This window comes from Chaetodon trifascialis, chromosome 7 (assembly GCF_039877785.1).
Source record: "Chaetodon trifascialis isolate fChaTrf1 chromosome 7, fChaTrf1.hap1, whole genome shotgun sequence".
NCBI lineage: Eukaryota > Metazoa > Chordata > Actinopteri > Chaetodontiformes > Chaetodontidae > Chaetodon > Chaetodon trifascialis.
This window is the reverse complement of record NC_092062.1, coordinates 12,624,773-12,646,069: the sequence shown is the minus strand read 5'-3', so window position 1 is coordinate 12,646,069 and position 21,297 is coordinate 12,624,773. Positions and strand designations below refer to the sequence as shown.

Below are 21,297 nucleotides of genomic sequence, written 5' to 3'. Positions count from 1 at the left end.
GTTGTGGGTGATAGAAACCCAGAGGTCTCCTGCAGTCGAGATATACACATAAACACGCTGCCTTCTCATAGACCCACAGTTATTAAAGTACAGTAAGCACTAAACCTTTGGTACAAAATGGTAAAATCAGATGTGTACTTGCTTATAGGCGTAGTAAAAAGACGCATCAAGGACTGTTACCAGATCTCAGTGGATAAATGCAAACTAAATCCTGCCATAAAGGTACAACAACTAACCATTTCTTTGTATTCTTACTGTAAAAAAATATGATGCATGCTTATGTCTGCTCATATCAGTTGAATTTCAACCAATAATATCATGACAAGTTCCTCCCTATCTGTGCATTTTCATAGGAAACACGTCTAGATGTACAGAAGCAAATAGCCCTCTGCCTTCTGTTTCACCTCGACTTAAACTTTCCTGAAGAAATACAGTAGTTTCTGATGCTTTCAACTTTCTTTACTAGGGTGGAGGAATGTGATGACCACAATAGGTTCTCTGTGATGTTGATACCCAGGAAACTAAAACTGTTCACCTGCTGCACTGATGTAATCAGCTCCTTGGTTTTGCTGACACTGATCATTAGGTTGTCCTCTGTGCATCATTTTGCTGATTTCTGGCCCATGAGTAAAAGATGTTTTTGAGTCTGTTTGTGTCCTTAAGCTGCCGTACCTCCTGCCAGAGGGCAAGAGAGAGAAGAGTTTGTGACCTGGGTGGGAACAGTCTTCTTGGCTCTGCTGAGGCACTGGGAGCTGAAGATCTCCTCCAGAGAAGGCAGAAGGCAGCCGATGGTTCTCTCTCCCATTTTTATCACCCTCTGCAGAGCTTTTCTGTCAGCAGCCGAGCAGCCAGCATACCACACCAAGATGCAATATGCTAGCACACTCTCAATGATGGCACAGTCGAAGGACACCAACACCTTCTCCTTCAGTCTGTTTTTCTGAAGCACCCTCAGGAAGTGCAGTCGCTGCTGGGCCTTCTTCACTGCTGCAGAGGTTTTCATTGTCCAGCCGAGGTCCTCAGAGATTTGCACCCCCTAGAACTTAAAGGTGGAGACCCTCTCCACACTATCTCCACTGATGTGAAGGGGGACGGACTCTGCTCATTTTTTCTTAAAGTCAATGATCAGTTCTTTAGTTTTGCTCGTGTTAAAAGACAGGTTGTTAGCAGAAGATCATGAAGACAGCTTCAGGATCTCATCTCTGTACGGCGATTCATCTCCATTATGTATCAGTCCAACCATGTGGTATCATCAGCAAACTTAATGATGGTGTTGGAGGGTTGGATTGGAGTGCAGTCATGCGTATACAGAGTGTGTAGAAGGTAGAAGAGGGCCCAGCACACAGCCCTGTGGGGAGCCAGTGCTGAGGGTGCACTTGGAGGAACAGTAGGGACCTATTTTCACAATTTTGTGGACGGTTTGTGAGTAAGTTTTCAACTAATATGTCTGGGATGATGGTGTTAAATGCTGAACTATGGTCAACAAAGAGCCTCCTCACATAGTTACCCGGGAGTTCAAGGTGGCTCAGAGCTGTGTGAGGGGCTGTGGCGATTGCATCCTCCATAGATCTACACGCCCCTCCAAAAGTATTGGAAGAGTGAGGCCAATTCCTTTATTTTTGTTGTAGACTGAAAACATTTGGGTTTGAGATCAAAAGATGAATATGAGACAAGAGATCAACATTTCAGCTTTTATTTCCAGGTATTTACATCTGGATCTGATACACAACTTAGAATATAGCATTATTTGTAACTGAACACCAAATGTTTAGGTGGCAAAAGTATTGGAACAGATAGACTTAAAATAGATTAAAGTGAATAATACTCTCTTCAGTACCAGGCCTATTTTGTCTGCCTCTTCTTCAAAATGACCTACCCAAAATAAATAGAGTATATCTTCACAACTACAAGGGCTGTATGAATAATCTTGGTCTCAAAAGAAAGCTAAGACCTGTGAGATTACTACAGAAGTGTCAGAATCGAGATATGTGTTACTATGTCAGAGTAAATTCATCTTGAACACAGTAGAAATTTTTATTTTTTATCTCCACCTAAAAACAAAACATTATTTTGAGTGAAAACCACCTTTAAATCATGTGATAATGGCCAAATTCTTCTATGAATTAGTAAAGTAATATCTGATGGGTAACTGTGCAAAAGTACATGCCAAAAAAAATGAACCTGAGCAGTTTTACGGATGTTTTCACACAGGCGTGCGTCTGAGCGGAGTAGTTATCTCTCTGAAGGCTCTCTTCCAATCTTCTCTGTAGCAGCTGCTTTCTGTTCTTTTTAACCTCATAAACGTACGCAATGTAAATAAAACAATAAAATAACACCTCGGCCTGCTCAGCAGGGTCGTCTGTGAGCCTCTGTGAGCGCTCTGCCCATTCACGTGCAAATGACAAGGAGAAGTGAAACTAACTGCGCACTTACAGCAGCCAGTAAACCCCCCCGCCCCCCTTTTTGGTCATTGGAGGGGCAGGACCCAAGTTCACCATAGAAACACCAATGACGATACAGAAGGAAGTAAGCCCACAGATAGCGTATTGCATGTGAGCGCTCCCCGCACTCTTGAAACCCGCTCCTCTTTATGTAAACAACCAGGACCTTCGTGGTTGATCTCAAGCTAACGCAGAGTCATAGGAGGAGACATTAGCAGCGTTTTTTCGAGCTGGAATATAACTTTTGACCATAAAACAGCAAAGGTAAGACCCACTGTATGATTTAGCAAAGTTTTTTTTCTGCTACTCTTTGGCTGCTAGCTCGCCAAGTTTTGGTCGCACAGTGAGGAGGCAGACATCTTCGTCATCATCAGACTCTGCTTTCATATGATATCAGGCATTTGTGGCTTGTTTAAAGTGGTGAATACCGCAGACGCTCTAAAGTGGACGTACACTGTTTTTGTGTTTTCCTTATATGCCCATATAACTTATTGCAGTATGAATTAGGTTTCGTTTTGGTGGCAGTGCTTGGTGGAGGCTTTTAGCTGAGTTTCTCCCCTTACTCTGGTATGCTACAAGTTAGGATTGGTGCCAACGAGTGTGACCATCGATCATCGACGTGCACGCGCATCCCAGGTTGCCCCCTGTACATATTGAACAGGTTTATCTAGTTGCAGATCCTTTCCTTGCAATAACTGTATCAAGCCTGTGACCCACTGACATCACCAACCTTTTGCATTCTTCTTTTGTGGTGCTTTTCCAGGCTTTCACCGCAGCCTCTTTCAGTTGTTGTTTGTTTTTGGGGGTTAGTCCCTTCAGTCTCCTCTTTAGCAGGTAACATGCATGCTTTATAGGGCTTAAGTCTGGAGATTGACTTGGCCAGTCTAAAACCTTCCACTTCTTGCCCCTGATGAACTCCTTTATTTTCATCCCTTTTCACTCAGACAGATAGACAGACAGTAGTGAAGCAAGCAAAACTCAAACAATAATAATGATAATAATAAGTAAATAAACAAATAATAATAAATTCTGACATCAAACAAATGAGCATATAGAAACTGACCATAAGAAAATATTGGTTGCCTTGGATTTTTAGTCTTTTTAAATTGAATCCCCACAAGCTATAAGTTAAAAGCAATATGAAATAAATATTATTATGTGTTAAACGATTCCTTAAGATTAACATAAAATGAACAATTTAATGCCATGAAGTGCATTTTGTATTGAATAGACATTTGCAAAAATAAATAACAAACAAAAACTATAGAATTGAATTGGAATAAAATAAATAATATAAGCCTGCCTTTGTACATAAATAAATAAGAATGAATAAATATTTAAAGTAGGCTAACAGGCTCTAAGCATGGCGGAATTGGGTAGCCTATCCACCTTTAAGCTAAACAAGTTCACAATGTATAACAATCCTTAAAAATAAAAGAAGAAAGAAGGAAAAAAGAACAAAAATGTTTTGTTGTTGCAGTTGTTACATACAATTTACTAGCTGGACTCCATTCAGTACAAGGTTTTGGACTGTCCGCCAAACAATTTTTTCTCTGACAAAGCTTCTGTCACTACTGAACTGAGCTAACCACAAAGAAATGCAAATAAAAATGTAAAATGGTATCAAAGCAAATACAAAATGGCTATGAGCAACAGAATACAGACAGAAAAATGATAGTGGTTCAGAATTCAGTTTGGTTTAGTCCAAAAGTTTTAACAGATTTATTGAATAATTTGTTTTGTTGGGAAATGGGTAAAGGAGATGAAATGGCTGGTATGGCAGAGGGAAGAGGAGGAATGGAGAACCGCAAGGTGGTATTGCCGGTGGAGTTAGCAGGGAAGCATTGGTTAGTGAGCAGACTGGCAGGCAGGCAGGGATTCTGAGACAGAGGAGACACAGCATGCATTAAACACTGACACCAAAACACAGAAAAGCTAGTTAGCAGCAAAAGTTCAACTATACAGCTGAGCATAAGCAGGCAACAATGGAAGGCTGGACAGGGGCGGATCTCAGGAGGAAGGCAGTGAAGACTAAACCCCTCTGGAAGTTGGGCTGGTGGCTGGTGGTAAAGACAGGACTTCTCTGGAGGTTGGAGACGTGACTGATGATCAGAACTGGAGTGTAGGGCCTGGAGTGTGGGACCAGAGACCATCTGCTGGAGATCAGAGCAGGAGGCCAGCAACAGAAGAGCAGGATTGGAATCCGGCAACAGGGCTGATGGACTGGATAGTTGATAGACTGCTGAAACACTCCAGAGGTGACTCAGCAGGAACAGAAGAGGACAGCAGCATGGGCATTAAAGACTGCCACAGCTCTGGAACTGGTGACTGCTGCAGCTGCTCTCAGGTTCTGAGATAGTCTCCCCCTCACATTAAGTCCAATTGAATAATTTCATCCTTGTGTCCCAGAGGTTGTTTATGCCAAATCGTAAGAAATTCCCTCAGAGTGTACTTGAGATATCGCATTCAAAAGACATGAGGTCACAGTGACCTTGACCTTTGACCTTTGGCCACCAAGATCAAATGAGTTCATCCTTTACTCCAAGTGAACATTTTTGCCATCTTTGAAGAAATTCCCTCAAAACATTCTTAAGATATTGCTTTTGAAAGAATGGGCCGGACAGATGGACGGACAACCCGAAAACATGATGCCTGAGGCCCTGGCTATCGCTATTGCGGAGGCATAAAAATTGAGAGTAGTAAGCAAGTAGTAAGCTACTTACTGTAGCTTGCTAGTTAATGACAGACGGTTTTGTTCGAGCAGTCTTAATAATTTGAGGCACTTGTATTTTACGTAGCTGCAGTGTGCAGGCTAAACAGGAAGCTGGCATGAGTGAGTGAGCGAGCAAGAGTGAGTGAGTGTGCTGATCACTGTAGAGCTGGGTGAGCAGTGTAAACGACACATATAAGCCACATGTTATTAAAATAATATATAATTTAGTGCTAACGTTACAGCTAACTCACTTAGCATTGCACTGTAGACAGCTAAACCATTAGCTAGGTAATTAGTCTCGCCTGGCGCAACTCTAGCTAGCCACAACTAGCCTCTTGTAACATTACGTTAGCCAAAACGTTTAATATTTTATCAGTCTAATAGTTTTACAAACAGTGATAACAGCTGAGGAAACTTTTAGGAAGAATCCAGTGGATGAACACCTCACTAACATCAAAAATATCAGAGTTGCATGAGAGGCTGGATTGTTGATTGTTGCTAACTGTGAAAGCTTCGCTCATATCATTCTACATATTAATTAACCATGTGGTTCTATATGTTTGAACAATATACAGATGAACAGATCATTTTCTGTTTATCTCCAGCACATCAGAATGAATTGTAAATAAATGACAATTTTATTAACCAAATGTGAATCTGCCTCTGTCCTCCATTAGCCATCTGAATGTGGCACCATCAAGTGATGGGGTAGGCTAGTAAAGAAAAGTAGAGAAAGTAAAAGTGAACAGGTAAGCCATGATCAGATGGCTGATGGAGGACAGAGGCAGCCACAATGATTAAGAAGTGTACTCTAATGTAAATAAGATGCCAGAATGCATTAAAAAAAGCACCAAAATAGAGCCTGCCTCCCTACAGAGGCTGATGTCAACTGACAGTGCTATTATGTGCAATGCATGGTTCTTTTTTGTCCCTTGGCAATCACATGCCTGATAATAATACATTCCATAGTCATATTTTCAGTCTCCAGTTCAGTTGAAAACAGTTAAAAATGCATAAAAGATTTAGGTCTCTTACCCCCCAAAAAACATTTGATTGTCAGTGAGTATTGTGGTCTTTAGGCTGATAAAGATCTTAAACCCATAGCTTCATCTATGAATTTGCAGAATTCTCTTGGAACAGATGAATGGTAATGAAGAAAAATTCATCCTTGAAAATAAAAATAAGTACTTGAAAAGGTACTTGAAAGTCCTTGAATTTGACTTGCCCTTGTCTGTATGAACCCTGTGTACAGTAATATTATATATATTACATTAATGTAATATGATAACTTATTTAATATTTAGTGGTCTTAAAATACTTTTTTAATTAACTATATAAATATTATATATAATACATAAATGTAAAAATTCATGTTTTTAGTTGATTTTGCAATTGTGTAAGTTGGCCAGAGGGGGCAAAATTCGAAATTTTACACACACTTGCGATTACATAATTTGGCCAGAGGCGGTACACTTCTTAGAACCAATACACACACTCCAGTAAAAAACCCTCCACATTAGGTCCACACCATTTTTTCTAGATTTCACCACCAGGCATGTAAAAATGCCATTCTCTATCAGTTGCAGTGGTCATCCTTATTGGGACCATGATTTTGGTCCTAAGTTGTCCACCGGTCCTAATATGGAAGGTGCTTTTACTGGTCAAGGTCTCAAGAAGGATAGAAAAACAAGCACACACACACACACACACACACACACACACACACACACACACACACACACACCGCCAAAGAGGTTAAAGAGACTCATTGCTGGAACACCATTGAGAAAACAGCAGGCTAATTACCATCATATCCTCCACCAAGGACGCCTCATGACAGCACACTCACATTCATCTATTCATTTTACCTGTACAAACCCCATCCTCCCCTCTTACAAAGTCATTACGCTCTAACAAGGGTTCTTAAAGCCTCCCAGCCCAAACTGAGCAGGTTTAGTGTCCTCCTGAGACAGAGCCTCGTTAAAGCTTCGTCATATGACCACAAACTGGCCTGAGTTCTATTTAGGCTCCCAGCAGTGCTGTAATCCCAAATTTGACTTCTATACAAAATGATAACCAAGAACTCACCACTAAGCAGTCATCCAATTAATAACAATCTTATCACGAACACACAAGCAAGAATAGGAGTAGCAATTGCATCTGATTTATTATAATAGAATGCATCGGAGCATAGGTCCAAGCTCTTCTATATTTAACATTCAGAGGAGCAGCCAGGAATTTTTATCCACTAGCTGGACCATGGTTGCTAATGTCCAATTTACCCTCTCCAGCCAGAGTGTGAATGCTCCTGAAAAAGGACTCCCAGCGGCAGCCAATTGGATCTTCTAAGCTCTCACCATCATCTATAATATTACATTTTTAGCTGCAACCTGAAGGTAAACCTGCAAAAGAAGATATTTTGCAGAATTATTACTACTTTTTCTGTGAAAAGCTAGAAATTTAAATTTCATGCCATTGACTCTTAGATTGACTGTTTTTAAAAGCCATTATCTCAACTTAACACTTCACACAGTTGATTATGTGCTATCTCTTATCCAAAAGATGGCAGTTTAATCTTGCATTGTAATGATAATTGATTGTGTGTTTTAATGTGAAACGTAATTTAGTTTAAAGTGCTCAAACTGTTTGGGATGAAATTAAAGGCTTAATACCATGGTCTGGATGAATACTTTATTCTGATTGGCTGCAGGGTGTCTGTTATCAGGAATTAATGGACACCCTGCAGCCAATCAGTAGATCTACTCAGTAGTTTTTATGAAAGAATGTCTGTTCACCGTTTCGAAGTAATGCACAGCCTGCAGGTCCAAGCCTCCGTTTACAATTTATTGCAACACGTTAACAAGCTAAAATCTAATTACAACAATCAGGCAGCGGAGGACAGTTATGGCCTCCATGTTGTCCATTAGTTCCTGGTAATGGACACCTTGTCAAGCATTATCTCTCATTTATTAAACATGACTGTGTTTCTTTTGCATCTGCAAACTGTGTCCCTGTCGCTATGATTACTCATTTTAGATACAGGCTGTGCATTAATTTAGAATGGTGAACAGACAGTTTCACTGGAACTACTTAGTAGATAGGTGTCCATTATCAGGAATTAATGGACACCCCGCAGCCAATCTGAATTGAGTATTCACCCAGACCATTGGTGTAGTGTCTTCACCATTTATGTAGAACAACATTTGCTTATTATTTCTTAACATAACTTAACACTGTCATTTCATTCTCCAGAGCAAGCTGGTGGACTCTCCACTCCACTTAAAGGGCAATTTATGGCCCCATCAAGCCATGCAGATAGTTTCAGTTATAGTATATAATCTGATTTTTTGCCATTGTATTTGTTATGAAACATTGCCACTATCCATCATATACATATGCAAGTGATGGGATTTCCTTTGCACTGCTTCTGGCATTGAAAAGAACGTCCAGGTTCCTCAGAATAATCCACTGCCCTCACTGTGCGCAGTTTTCATGGGAAATGCTTTTTTGGAGAGTCGTCCATATTAGGATAATTTTGGTGGAATGACTGTGACATATTTTAAGCTCGCTAAGGTTGTATGTAAAAGTGCACACTCTGTATCTGACCTGCAAAAGGGTTGAATAAAACACAGAGTACAAGGGACATTTGAACCAACCAATTTGTGTGTTAGTGTGAGTTTCCACAGTCAGAACCTCATATCCTCTCCTGCTGTGTTATAAAGCGCTGGTTTTATCTTGAATTTTAAGTTACAAATCATTTGCTGCAGAGACGTACATACGCATACAAATCTTTCATCTGAGTAAATGTTACACGGACCAGCAAGCATTGCAGGTGTCTCGCTCAGCCATCATGATTCCTCATGCATTCCTGTTTAGATCAATAAAGACAACTGACCACAAGGAACTCGGCGAAGAAACTTTTCAAGAGAGAGAGAGAGTGGAATGGGGATGCGTGACTGAAAGCAAATGAAAAAGAGAAGAAAAGGAAGACAAAAGGTAGAGTAGACAGGCTGATAAGCACAGCAAGAGAAAAAGCCTCATTGGTTTTCAGTGGGCATGTGCAGACTCAGACGTACTAAAAGGTTACAGCATTTGATTTGTGATATTCTACTCTGAGAGCTCTCTCTCTCTCTCTCTCTGTCTGGAGGAGCAGTTTGGCTACTGCTGTCCACAAAGTTTGATCGATGGCTGAATTATGCCATTGGATTGTGAATCTAGCCGACTCTGCTGCTGCCTGCCCAATGACAAACAACAAACATGCCTGGCCACCAATAACAATGAGAGATGTGAGGACTGAACAGCCAATCGGAAAATAGACTTAATAGTGTCCCCATAAAATAGGGACATTTCAGTCAGCTGCTCCTACCACCATTAATATCCTTCATTCATATGCATTCCACAGTGTGTGAGGAACACGGTTTTAAATGCAGCACCACCCTTTTCTTCCTCAAATCCTCCTTTTCTTCTAGCCTTTTATTTCCTTCCTGTACTTCTTCCTTTCTCCTTGATTACTCTGCATTCCTCCCTCTCAGAGTTCAAGCTGCCCACTCCACATTCACTCCATCTCTCTCTCTCTCTCTCTGTCCTCCCTCGCTACACTTTGGGCTTCCCACTCCCTCCCTCCATCAATCTCTCTGTGCACCCTCCCTCGCTCCTGCAGCCCACTCAAAGGCTAATTCCACAGAGGGAAAGAATGTGAGGAGAGGCGTTTTATAGTGTTTTCCAGTTATCTCCGTCCTTATAGAGCTGTTCTCAACCCAGCTCCACCAAACCAAGCACCACCCCCACTCTCCAGCTACCTACTCTGTTCTTCTGTTCGTGGCAATTTTTCCCTCATTCCTCTTTGTTTTCTGTCCTCTCAGGGGTAATAATCCAGTCAAACTGAGTCTGAATGGTTTTATTCCTAAATGAGGCACTGATCAGGTGAAAAACACCTTAGTCTACCAAAATTATGTCTCTCATTTGCATCTAAAATAACACATTTTAAACATTTCTGTTGTAGCCTGTTGCTTTGTACTGTTGAAATGTGAAGCAATGAAGATGTGAAACCTTTATTCACTAACAAATTAGATGCCGCATTTGTTTCAGAATCGATCATTCTCTGCTCTGGGTGTATTTCTGCACATGTTTGGACAAACTTTAGTTAAAGTCCAGTCCACACACTATTTTATGTTGATATACAGAATTCTTACTGTCCTCGGGAGATGTGTATTTAATTTGATTCAATTAACGATGACTTTGAGAAAACATCTTGACTGTGTCACTGTATAAACAACATCCATCTTCTTGCTTTTAATCAACTCTAAAAAAACAAGGGAAGGTCCTTCATAAGGCAACAAAAGTCTCTGAAAGTCTAAAACCATGAATTTTCAAAGTTTTTCTTTCTAATCCAAAATCCAGTTGCTCAGAGTGCAGCCACCAGCACTTAACCACCATCCAGTTTATTTTCTGCTGTCAGGCATGATGCAGGGAGCTGCAGAAATCATAGTGAGTTAATTGCTGCAATCCATAGAGATGTCTTCATATTGTGAAATATAAAGTTAAAGATCTGACTACATTAACAACCAGGGACCTTTTCATATAAAAATGTCATTTTTTTCTAATTTGATAAGGATTCAAACGGTCTCAGTTTGTCTCCCTGTTCATTCACCACATTTCTGTGATCCCAGGCCCTTCAGTGCTTTTTTCCACTTATCCACCAGATGCACTCACACTTTTTCTCCTTTCCCCATGACCTGACTGCCCCACCCAATCACACACCTGTTCTCACTTCCCTCATCTGCTCTGCAGTTGCCTGGACTTTCTCACCTACAACTCATTCCATCATCAGCCACTGACCTGGTCTACGTCCTTTGTTCCTGTTTAAATAGTTTAGCCCTACGTTTACATGTAGCAGGGTATTTTGGAAAACGGATATTTTGGCCCCTCATTTCAAAAATAACACCGTGCACACAACATTGTTTTCAGAAATGTTGTCATTTACATGAACCCAGATAAATACGCCGTCGAGTGCATCATAACTATGCCAAACCTATGGGTGCGAGTGTAAACATAGGTCGCTCAAAAGACGTTTAGTATTCAGTCGAATGTTATGACGTTTCAGAACCTAAAACGCCATTTAACCCTGTTTACACGCTGACAAATAACCGGTGTTTTCAGAAATCTCCACTTTGCTGGAGTTTTTAAGAATGATCATTTTCAGTGAAAAAAACTCTGTTTGCGTGTAAACAAGAGGCCAAACCGCATGAAAACATACGCGTTTCCCCGAAGTGTAAATGGGGTCTAGCTTGCATGTGCTTCATGTTGTGGCTCTCTAGCTTATGTATTAGTATTCTGTTTCTCTGTTGACTCCATACCTGTATCTGGAACTTGTTTCTGCCTGCCTGATCTGTGTGTTTGACATGTCTGCTTCTCATTGGAGCTGGTATTGGACCGCTTTCTGGTTTTGGCCCTCGTCTGCTGTAAACCTCTGTACCTTGGTTTTCATTATTAAATCAACCATTCTTGCCTCAGACATTTGCATTTGGGTCCTTTCTCTGTATTCTTACTACCCTGCTTGCAGGTTTGCAGTCATGACACAAGGAAGAAACCCATGAAAGGATTTACATACTTTTGCCTGAATCCTAAAACCTTTTAGGTAGGCCCTTTCTAAAAAACATGCTTTGGTACACAGTACACGATGTGTTTTAGCATTTCCAGCTGCCAAAAACCGATTGAATTAGACAGATGAAGAACTCCAATAGCATCAACACAAAGGTGTCTCAGTGGGACACTGATTGCAAAGGGATCTCTGGGAAATGCTGCACACTAGTACCAAACATATTTGCAAGCTACAGAAAACAGGACAAAAAACACTGCATATATCCCATTTCATGATCTCCTGTGTCAGTATTTGAGGCTTTCAGTGTGACCAACCTTTATTTTTTTTCCTCTGACTGCTCTGGCAAACTGCATCGCAGGAAAGGCACAACTTTTGCTCCAAGTAAAGAAATTATCATTTTTAATGAACACACTGCATAAAGTATTTATGAGCCTGGAACCTTTGGATAGATGGCTTTTGGCTGCGTATCACTTAAGCTACAGTATGCCGCTCCAGGCTGGGTAAACACAAGTTCTTTCAAACAGCAACTTGAAATTCAAGAGAATAGCAGACTGTACAGAGAGGGAGAGAGAAGCTATATATATAATTTTGAATTTGTAAAGGCAGTTTAATTGTAAATAAATCTTAAAAATACTGCAGGTCTCATGTTACATTTGCTGTGTTGTGAAGATCAAATAGACTGCTATGATGCAAGATTACATACATCACTGGCTTATAATAATAAGTATAACAACATCATTGTTTAGAAACAGAAACCGCAGAAATGTGTATGATGTGAAAAAGGAGATGCAGCCAAAAACTGTTAATTATACTCAAAGAATAAAGGTTGAGTTTGTAGTCTGTTTGCACTATTTTGTCACACCCTTCTAAGTATGTTAGTCTGTTTACTAAGATTTAAACTGTGTGTACAGCATTGTATTTTGCCAACATGCACTCCCTTTGATGATATAATACACACACTAATGCAGCAAAAATAAAGAAACTATTAAGTGTCACCTTAAATTATCATGATTACTGTTGTGATGAGAAATATTTTTTTCATTAGCAATGCCACAGAGGCACATTAATCACCCAACACCCATATTCATCTTCATTTTCTTCTCCATCTCCCTGCCTCTCACGTTCTTTCTTCCTGCCATCCCGTCCATCTCCTCCTTTTCTTTTCTCGCTTATCCACTTAACTCGTCTGTCTCTCTCCCTCCTCCACACACACTAACATAAGAAGACACACACACACGCACACATACGCACAACCTAGGGCTGGTAATGCAGGGTTAATAAGATTGGAGAGCAGCTGATGGTTGTGCACATTCAGGCCAGATTACATTTAATTCGATTGGGTTTCAACCAGTAGGCTCCCTCCCACTCCCCTGTTCGCTCTCCCTTTCTTTCCTCCTTCTCCTCATTGTCCTCCTCCTGCTATTGTTGGACCAGAGGTGGTCTGGCCTCACAAAAAGACACAGGTCGCCACAGAGGGACACAGCGTGTGCACACACATACATTCAGCTTTTTTACTTTAGAGCTGTTGTGAATACACATGCACACGTCTGTCCTTGGCCACTCTGCCGTCCTCCACTTCTAAACAGAAAGTGATTCATTATCTGTATTTCACAATGTCAACTCTGCCTTGAACCTCACACAAGGATGGAGCACATGCGGAGGAAAAGAACATTATAATTAATCAAATGTCTAATCTAAGATTTTTAAATAGATTTTTTAAAGTTATTTAAAAATTGTGCATGCTTGACTACCGTAGAACAATGGCACAAACAAAGATCCTGCTGTTGGCAGCGGAACCATGTCAGAGCAGTTGGATGACATAAAAATGTGGTGCTTTTGTACAGAGTTAAGTCTGTGGCAGTCTCTTTTGACATGAGTGGGATTTATGTCCTGCAAAGCAAAGGAGCAAGCTCTTTCTAATGAAAGAAAGCCTGTCACTCCCAGTTCTTTTGCAAAATACTGAACTTCTGAAATCTGTTATAAAGGACACAGCGGTCTTACTGCAGTTATATTATTCGTTTTCTAACTCTTTGGTCCAGCTGGACTTTTGACTCGTCCCATCTGTGATTGGAGCACCTACTATGTTATTCCGTGACTACCACAGATCAATGTAGCCAGCAGAGCTACGGTCCCTCGCCACATCTGGACCCATGAAAGAGAGACAGCTAATGCTAGCTATGTTAGCTATAATGTGGGATGAATATGAGTGTGCAGCACCTTAAAAATGGCACAAATCACATAAACAAAAATTAACATCTGATGGGAATCAGTGCTTATGTTAGCAAGCTAGGCTAACCAGCTTTTACTTTTTCATTGGAAGCTAGCTAGTTAATTTAGCTTGTTGGCGTCCACCTTCTGAGTTCAAGACAAGTGTAATAGCATGACCAGTCCTCCCAAATGGTGAATGGTTAAAGGGGCAGTTTTGTTTAAAAAGAGTAAAGAACATCTTGCATCAACATTTGTATGCTATACCTACAATATGACATTCTCCATCCAGAGAAGCTGCTACTAGCACACGTCCTAGCAGTGCCGACTGATACTTCCTGACAAGGAAAAAAAATCCAGTTTGCTCGCAGTGTCAACAACATGGCAGTGGTAAATCTAAGCAATACATCCGCTCTGTCACTATGCGATACAGTGGATGTGTAGTTTTGTAATGTTCATGTCTTAGTAGGTTAGGACAGATTCTGAATTTCCAGAAACATCCCAGCAGCACTATAACTGTAGGCCTTATCATTTTCAAATGATGCTGAATGAGTTTGCTCCAGAAAGCAGATCGCTACCGAATTCCACATAATATATGCCGGCTGGTGTAAGGATCGTATACTTTATCTTGCTGAGAGAGGGAAAAAATAGTGAGATGAAACAGGCGAAGGAGACAGAAAAAAAGAGAAGAATACATAAAAAATATGAAAACGAAACAAACACATTTGAACAAACAGGGGTGAAAGATGAGGAAGAGGAAAAACAGTGCACGGCTTCAAGACAGAAAGAGAGACTGATAGACAAACTGAAAGCAGGGTGGGAAAGAAAGAGACGCTCGCGTCTTCTAGTCTATGTGTTTTTGTCTCCGCTCATCTTTTTTCATGTGTCAGTTGGCTCTGTTGTCCTCCTCTTCCCATCACTAACCTCAGCTGTCAGACACACACACCCACACACCCACACACACACACACACACACACACACACACACACACACACACACACTCACACACACTCACACACACACACACACACACACACACACACGCAATCCACAGGCATATTCAAGCAGATGCAAGCTAGTGCACACACGCACACACGCACACACAAGAAAGCACACACAAACACACAGGATACATCAGCAAACCAAGTCAAGAGAACATCAGGCATCTGGCTTCTATCAGACACACATGCAAAACAGAGAAAAGAGAGGAAGGACAAACGAAAGAGCACAACTGGACTGGCCCAAGGGTTTAATCAGGACTGATAAATGACAGTTGTGCAATGAAGTCCGCTTTATATGTGTGTGTGTATTTACGTGTGTCCTCTCCCTCTTTCTCATCACACCAAGCCATCCTCCCTCAACCCACATAGACCCCCCGCCCCCCTTTCTCACTCTATCCGTCACTCTCTGTCCTTACTCAACCCTGTAACTAATGACTCTGGAGGAGGCATTGCAGCACCTGCTGCAGATACACACACACACACACACACACACACACACACACACACACACACACACACACACACACACACACACACACACACACACACACAACCAAACACATACAGAGAGAAAAGAGTGTGGGATAAAAAAGAGGAAAGAGGATGAGGAGGTTGTGGGGGCTGGCAGGGTTAGATGAAGAGAACAAACTAGGCCAACAAAAGAGGTACCAGGGGAAGGAAAAAAGAAAAAGAGACAGAGGAGGGGAAAGAAAGGTGAAAGGTGCCAAGGACAAAGTGGAGGAAAGAAGAAGAAAGGGAGAGAAGAGGGGAGGGAGGTGTGAAGTGTCACTGCCTGTGGTACCATCTCTGTAATTAGCATAGTGACCTTGGTCCTCTGTAACTGTTAGTTTACACACACACACACACACACACACACACACACACACACACACACACACACACACACACACTAAAGTGAGCATTGTTGTGTTTGCATGGTGAAAGTAGCGCCTGTTATCAATTTTAATACCCAAACATGTAACATTAAAACATTTATTTAGCAATATCAAATGTTTTAACTGCATGGGAAAACCTTTTGCAACGACAACATCCATCCATCCATTATCTATACCGCCTATCCCTTTCGGGGTTGCGGGGGGCTGGAGCCTATCCCAGCTACCGATTGCAGGGCCACATGTAAGGACAACCAAACATTCACACTCACACTCACACCTACGGACAATTTAGAGTCATCAATTAACCTAATGAGCATGTTTTTGGTCTGTGGGAGGAAGCCGGAGTACCCGGAGAGAACCCACGCATGCACGGGAAGAACATGCAAACTTCACACAGAAAGGCCCCGCCTGACCCGGGCACCACCGTGCAGCCGCAACGACAACATTTCACATACATATCACACACACAAAGTCCAGCATGTAATTGTTTTATGTAGATGCAGAATGTGTGAAAACAAGGAAAAAAATAAAAAATAGCATACTGAAAAAAATAAAACAACAAAAGGACACACACCCTCATCCTCACCTCACACCTGTGGAAAGAACAATTTTACTACGTTCTGAGTAATGAAAAGAGTTTAACTGTGAGGGTGACTTGCGCATTTCAGTGCTAAATAAGGATTCGGTGTGCAGATGCACTTACGAAAAGAGAAGGAGAGAATGAGGCAGAGAGACAGAAAAACTAACTGTGAGTGAGCAGACAAGAGAGAGGGGGAGTACAGCTGTAGCAGTAATCATCTTTCAGGTCAACAGTAATTACCAAGAAGACTGACGAAGTGAGTGTAGGACACACACACACACATTCACACACTTTCCCCTGTCTCTTCACATCTTAGCTTGCTGTATTTTCTTGTCTCGTTTATTTCACAACCAAAACATGCACCTATCACAGAGAAGATGTCAGCGCAAGCCGCAGGGTTTAATGGATAAAGGTTTTTCACAGGGAATACAATTACATATACACAAACAGTCTAATCTTGCTTCAACTATGCTCTAATTAATTCATGAGCAATGTCAGGAAGTTACTTTAATCATGGCTAACATTGAGGTTGAATTTTCAGACCTGTGAAATGAGATACAGCTGCTGGGTACTTTTAGCGATTTCAAACTTCTCGCCCTGAGTTGAGTTTCCTCTGCGGCACATACCCTCACCCCACACCCCTCACATGATGTGTAACACAGCAGGACAGTGTCTCTGTTTGGCTTTCAAGCTGCCCGTTAATTCCTCTCTGTGTACATTCATGCGGTTGCTGTATCTACTCGTGCAGTCGGGATGTTTGATTATCAAACTCTTCATCACAGTCGCTCCTCGATGAAGCCAGCCTTGTCTGGCTATGAGTGCCTCTAAGTATTCATGTTCCTGGCCAGACACACTGAGACCTTGGCAGCGATCCTTCCCCCATGTGCCATGGTCTGCGCACAAGTACAAGGAAGTGGAGGAAAAGAGCTATTCTACAGGTAGAAGAAAAGCCTGATGCAGACTTCAGGTTTAAGGCAGCTCTGGAGTCTTGGCAGTGGCCTCAAACTGCACTGTATTAGGCACGGTATATGTTACTGCTGCACTGTTTCCCTGCTCTCAGGTCTTCCTCAGGGAACTTTCCAACATTTCTTGCGTCGACTGGTTCGTCCCGATACAACCTTTACAGCCATCACGTTCCATCCAGAGCTCCAAAGCCCCGCGGAAGGAATCCTCTGATTCTGCTAACGCTGCCCAGGGCTCGATGCGAGCACGATAGCAGGCTGGTGCATCCAATCAATGTTCACTTTAAATAAGTTCTTCATGCTTAATGACCACGTCCAGTCAAAGAACTTAGGCTTTTATGATTTGAACTGAAATTTGGCAGCGAGCAGAGTAGCGCGGCCCAATCACTGTGCAGTGCCAGGCTCCAGTTTAATCTGCACTCCAAGGATCAAGGATGTCTGGGTGAAGCAGTGACCCGGCAGCTGCGTTTAAGGTATTATTGCAATTTTCTCCTCCTTTGAAGCCCAAACGATAACCCTCTCTATTGTTTGATAGTTTGTCTTCTTGGACCAAATGGCTCTTTTCTTAATGTCCTGTCAACCCATTTTAGGCCTATTAAAGCCTTTTGGGTTGGGGATTTTAATAAACACGTATGACATGTTTTAATGCCATCTGATATCTATATAGAAGATGAGTTTATTTTAAATCATCCGTTTATATGATGTATAACATTTATGTGATAGATGGGTAGATTTATATGACTTATGAATTTTACTGAAGTGTGACTGTAGAAAAGTGGAAAACAACTCAGCTCTGAGTCATAATCATGTTCAGTCAGTAATAATGTTCACATTAAGGATACGAGAGTTCGATATTTTCATTGTCAGTTTTGGGGCTTTGATACAGGTAGAGGCAAGAAAAACATATTGAAAGCATCACTTGAGGCAGCATCATGAAATATTTTCCCATGCCAGGTATTATCTATATATTATTATTCTATTATTATCAAGTCTAATTTCTCAAATTTAAGTAGAATGTTTCTGGATTATCTGAGTTTCTCTCCATAGCTTAGATCCCATGTGGACATTCACATATATAAATTGCTTGACCCAGCCTTTCAGGCTCAGTGCTGATGTTCAATGACAGATCAGTTCAGCTCTATCTCCAAACCTCCTCAATCAATATTCGCCTTTCGTAGATGCCTCATCTCTCTTTCACAAAGCTAATCGTGTCTTTTTTCTCTCCCTGCTGCCACCTCACTGCTATCTTTGGTTGAAAAGCTTTCAACTATCTTGCAGATTAGAATGAAGAACAAAAGTTTCTGTCCCGGCTAACCTACAAACCCCAGTGCGCTCTGAGGAGGATGTGGGATGTAGCATCGCATGGAATTTATCTGAGTCAGTCTAACTGGTACTGAATGTGTTAAAACCAAGCTTTTTGTCAAGCCCCAATTAAGCTGCTCATCTTACAAAATGTTAGAGGCTCCATCTGGAAACCCAACATCAGTGGTTTTGAGAGTGACTTTCTTGTTGCACCCTGATTCAGGAAAGTTAGCCGGGACATCAGCAGCTCTGTGCATAATTAGTTCATGAAACAGTACGAAGTCTGTGTAATTTCATTTGGAATTGACTCCTTGCCCTCCATTCCATCCCTCCGGAAAACTCAATCTCAGAGGAGTCGAGGGTTCGTCTCTCTTTAATAACAGCTAAACACATCAACACTGCTCTTCTAAATGCCCCTCGAGCAGTTAGGAACAAAATAAGAGATGGAAGTCTAATGAAAAGAGGTTTAATAGAAGAGCAAGGCAAAGGTGGCTTAGAGGCTTGCTGCTGTTTAATTCTATGGGATGCTCCGATGCCTGAAGACTGGCCCATTTTAATTGCACTCGTCTCTCATTTATAAAAGGAAGTATGCAGCGATACAGCTTTAATGAATCTGAAAGAGAAGGCAGGCTATTCAGTGTCTTTCTCTCACGCATTGGAGGATAATGTGATTGTGCTGGTTAGGCCCACATGTTCTGGCACCGCATTGTTGCATACCTCTGCAAGCCACACACACACACACACACACACACACACACACACACACACACACACACACACACACACACACACACACAAACTACAAACAATAATGATTATTAACATTTGAGAAGCAAATACAGAGAAAGGACATGAGAAACAAACAAAAAAAGAAGGTAATATGAAACAGAACTAGCTCAGCCATCTAAATCATCCGCTCCATCCTTTCTCCCATCTTTTCGGGGATATGATCAATAATCTCATCAGGGCCATAGTCGTTTATCAATAGCTCTATATGGGCTCAATCAATAATCTTATCACTGACTTAATCAAAGCTGCCCCTATCAGTCTCACATGAATCAATGTAACAGCACAACTGACAGTGAATCCAGCGATCGCTGTCATGATTATCAACATCGAACTGCTGCTGTAACTATTATTATTGTGACCGCAAATAACATCAACCATGACCCTCTGCGCTGTTTTTTTTCATCTGCACCAACAACATCAGCTCTCTCCAGGGTTTATAGACAGCGATTGAGTCTCGAGGTAAGGCCACAAGGAAACACCTGGATGACAACAAGTAAAGCGGGCCAGAAAGTGAAGGGCGAGGTGAGGCTTACCTTTGCCATCTGTGCCTGGACTCCGCTGGCTTTGAGCGAGGCCACAGCCTTCTGGGCTGCTGCGGGGCTGTCAAAGTCCACAAATCCATAGCCTGGACACACACACACACACACACACACACACACACACACACACACACACACACACACACACACACACACACACACACAGATAACACAACACAAAAAGAAAATGAATCAGTTAACATTATTCTGAATATTACTAAACTAGCTTTATATGCACATATATATATATGTGTGTGTGTGTGTGTGTGTGTGTGTGTGTGTGTGTGTGTGTATGTACTACTTGTTTTTTTTTCACCTCTTCTTTTTATTCTGCTGCTGTAACAACTGAATTTCTCTGGCGAGGGATAAATAAACATCTTATCTTATATTTACAAAAATTAATAAAGTTGATGAGGTAAAACATTAAATTTATTGTCTTTGCACTGTTCTCACTTGAGCATATGTCAAGGATTTGTACATGATCACATTGTATTTTATTTATCAGTTTCAGATATAGATGTAGATACAAATATATTCTCTACCATATGTATTGGCTTCCTATTGTCTGACATTTAATATCCCTCTGCACTGCATGTAAGCTCATTTTGTCCCTGAACTACATTAAATCTGTCAGTGCTTAGAGCTACCATAGCAGTGGTCACTAATGTACAGCCATGCACCAGCAACATCAAGAACAATTCTCTACATTAAATGCAGCAATTTAAGAGACTCTGGGTCTTGTTTAAAGAAACAAAGACACAAAGAGAATGAGCATCAGTCAATTTTACTGCAATAAGATCAGTGTGTGTGTGTGTGTGTGTGTGTGTGTGTGTGCGTGCGTGCGTGCGTGCATGCATCGTCCACAGTGCTATATGTCAAATTGTTGACGATCTGGCAATCTAGGTCAAGCCCTACAGGAAGCACTGCAAGACAAAAGGTCTGAACACACACATATCAATGTCTACTTTCAGAAGTACACCCTGTTTTACTGGGTCACATGGGTGGGACTGGAGAGAGATGTCAAATAGAATGAAGCCAGAAGACACAGCATGTCTGCAGTGTGAATGACGGTTTGCGTGCAAGTGTGTGTGTGTGTGTGTGTGTGTGTGTGTGTGTGTGCGTGTGTGTGCGGGAAATGTGAAAACCGATGCTTTTACTACAAGCATGGTTCTGACTGTGTGTTTATATGAAAGAAAAGGAGAGATATTGACACACATGCATTAAGCCAATGGGAGAAATGTTTGGAAAGCACAGCAGCTTTGAAATT

At 41.4% G+C, this 21,297-nt stretch overlaps 1 protein-coding gene across 1 annotated transcript in view; it reads right to left on the bottom strand.

Moving 5' to 3' along the window:
* Positions 1–21,297, bottom strand: part of LOC139333496 (RNA-binding motif, single-stranded-interacting protein 3-like) — a 134,895-nt gene that overhangs the window by 65,707 nt on the left and 47,891 nt on the right. Inside the window, exon 4 of the mRNA XM_070965953.1 lies at positions 20,025–20,116. Coding sequence (XP_070822054.1) covers positions 20,025–20,116 — 92 coding nt within the window. The remainder of the gene's footprint in view (positions 1–20,024; positions 20,117–21,297) is intronic.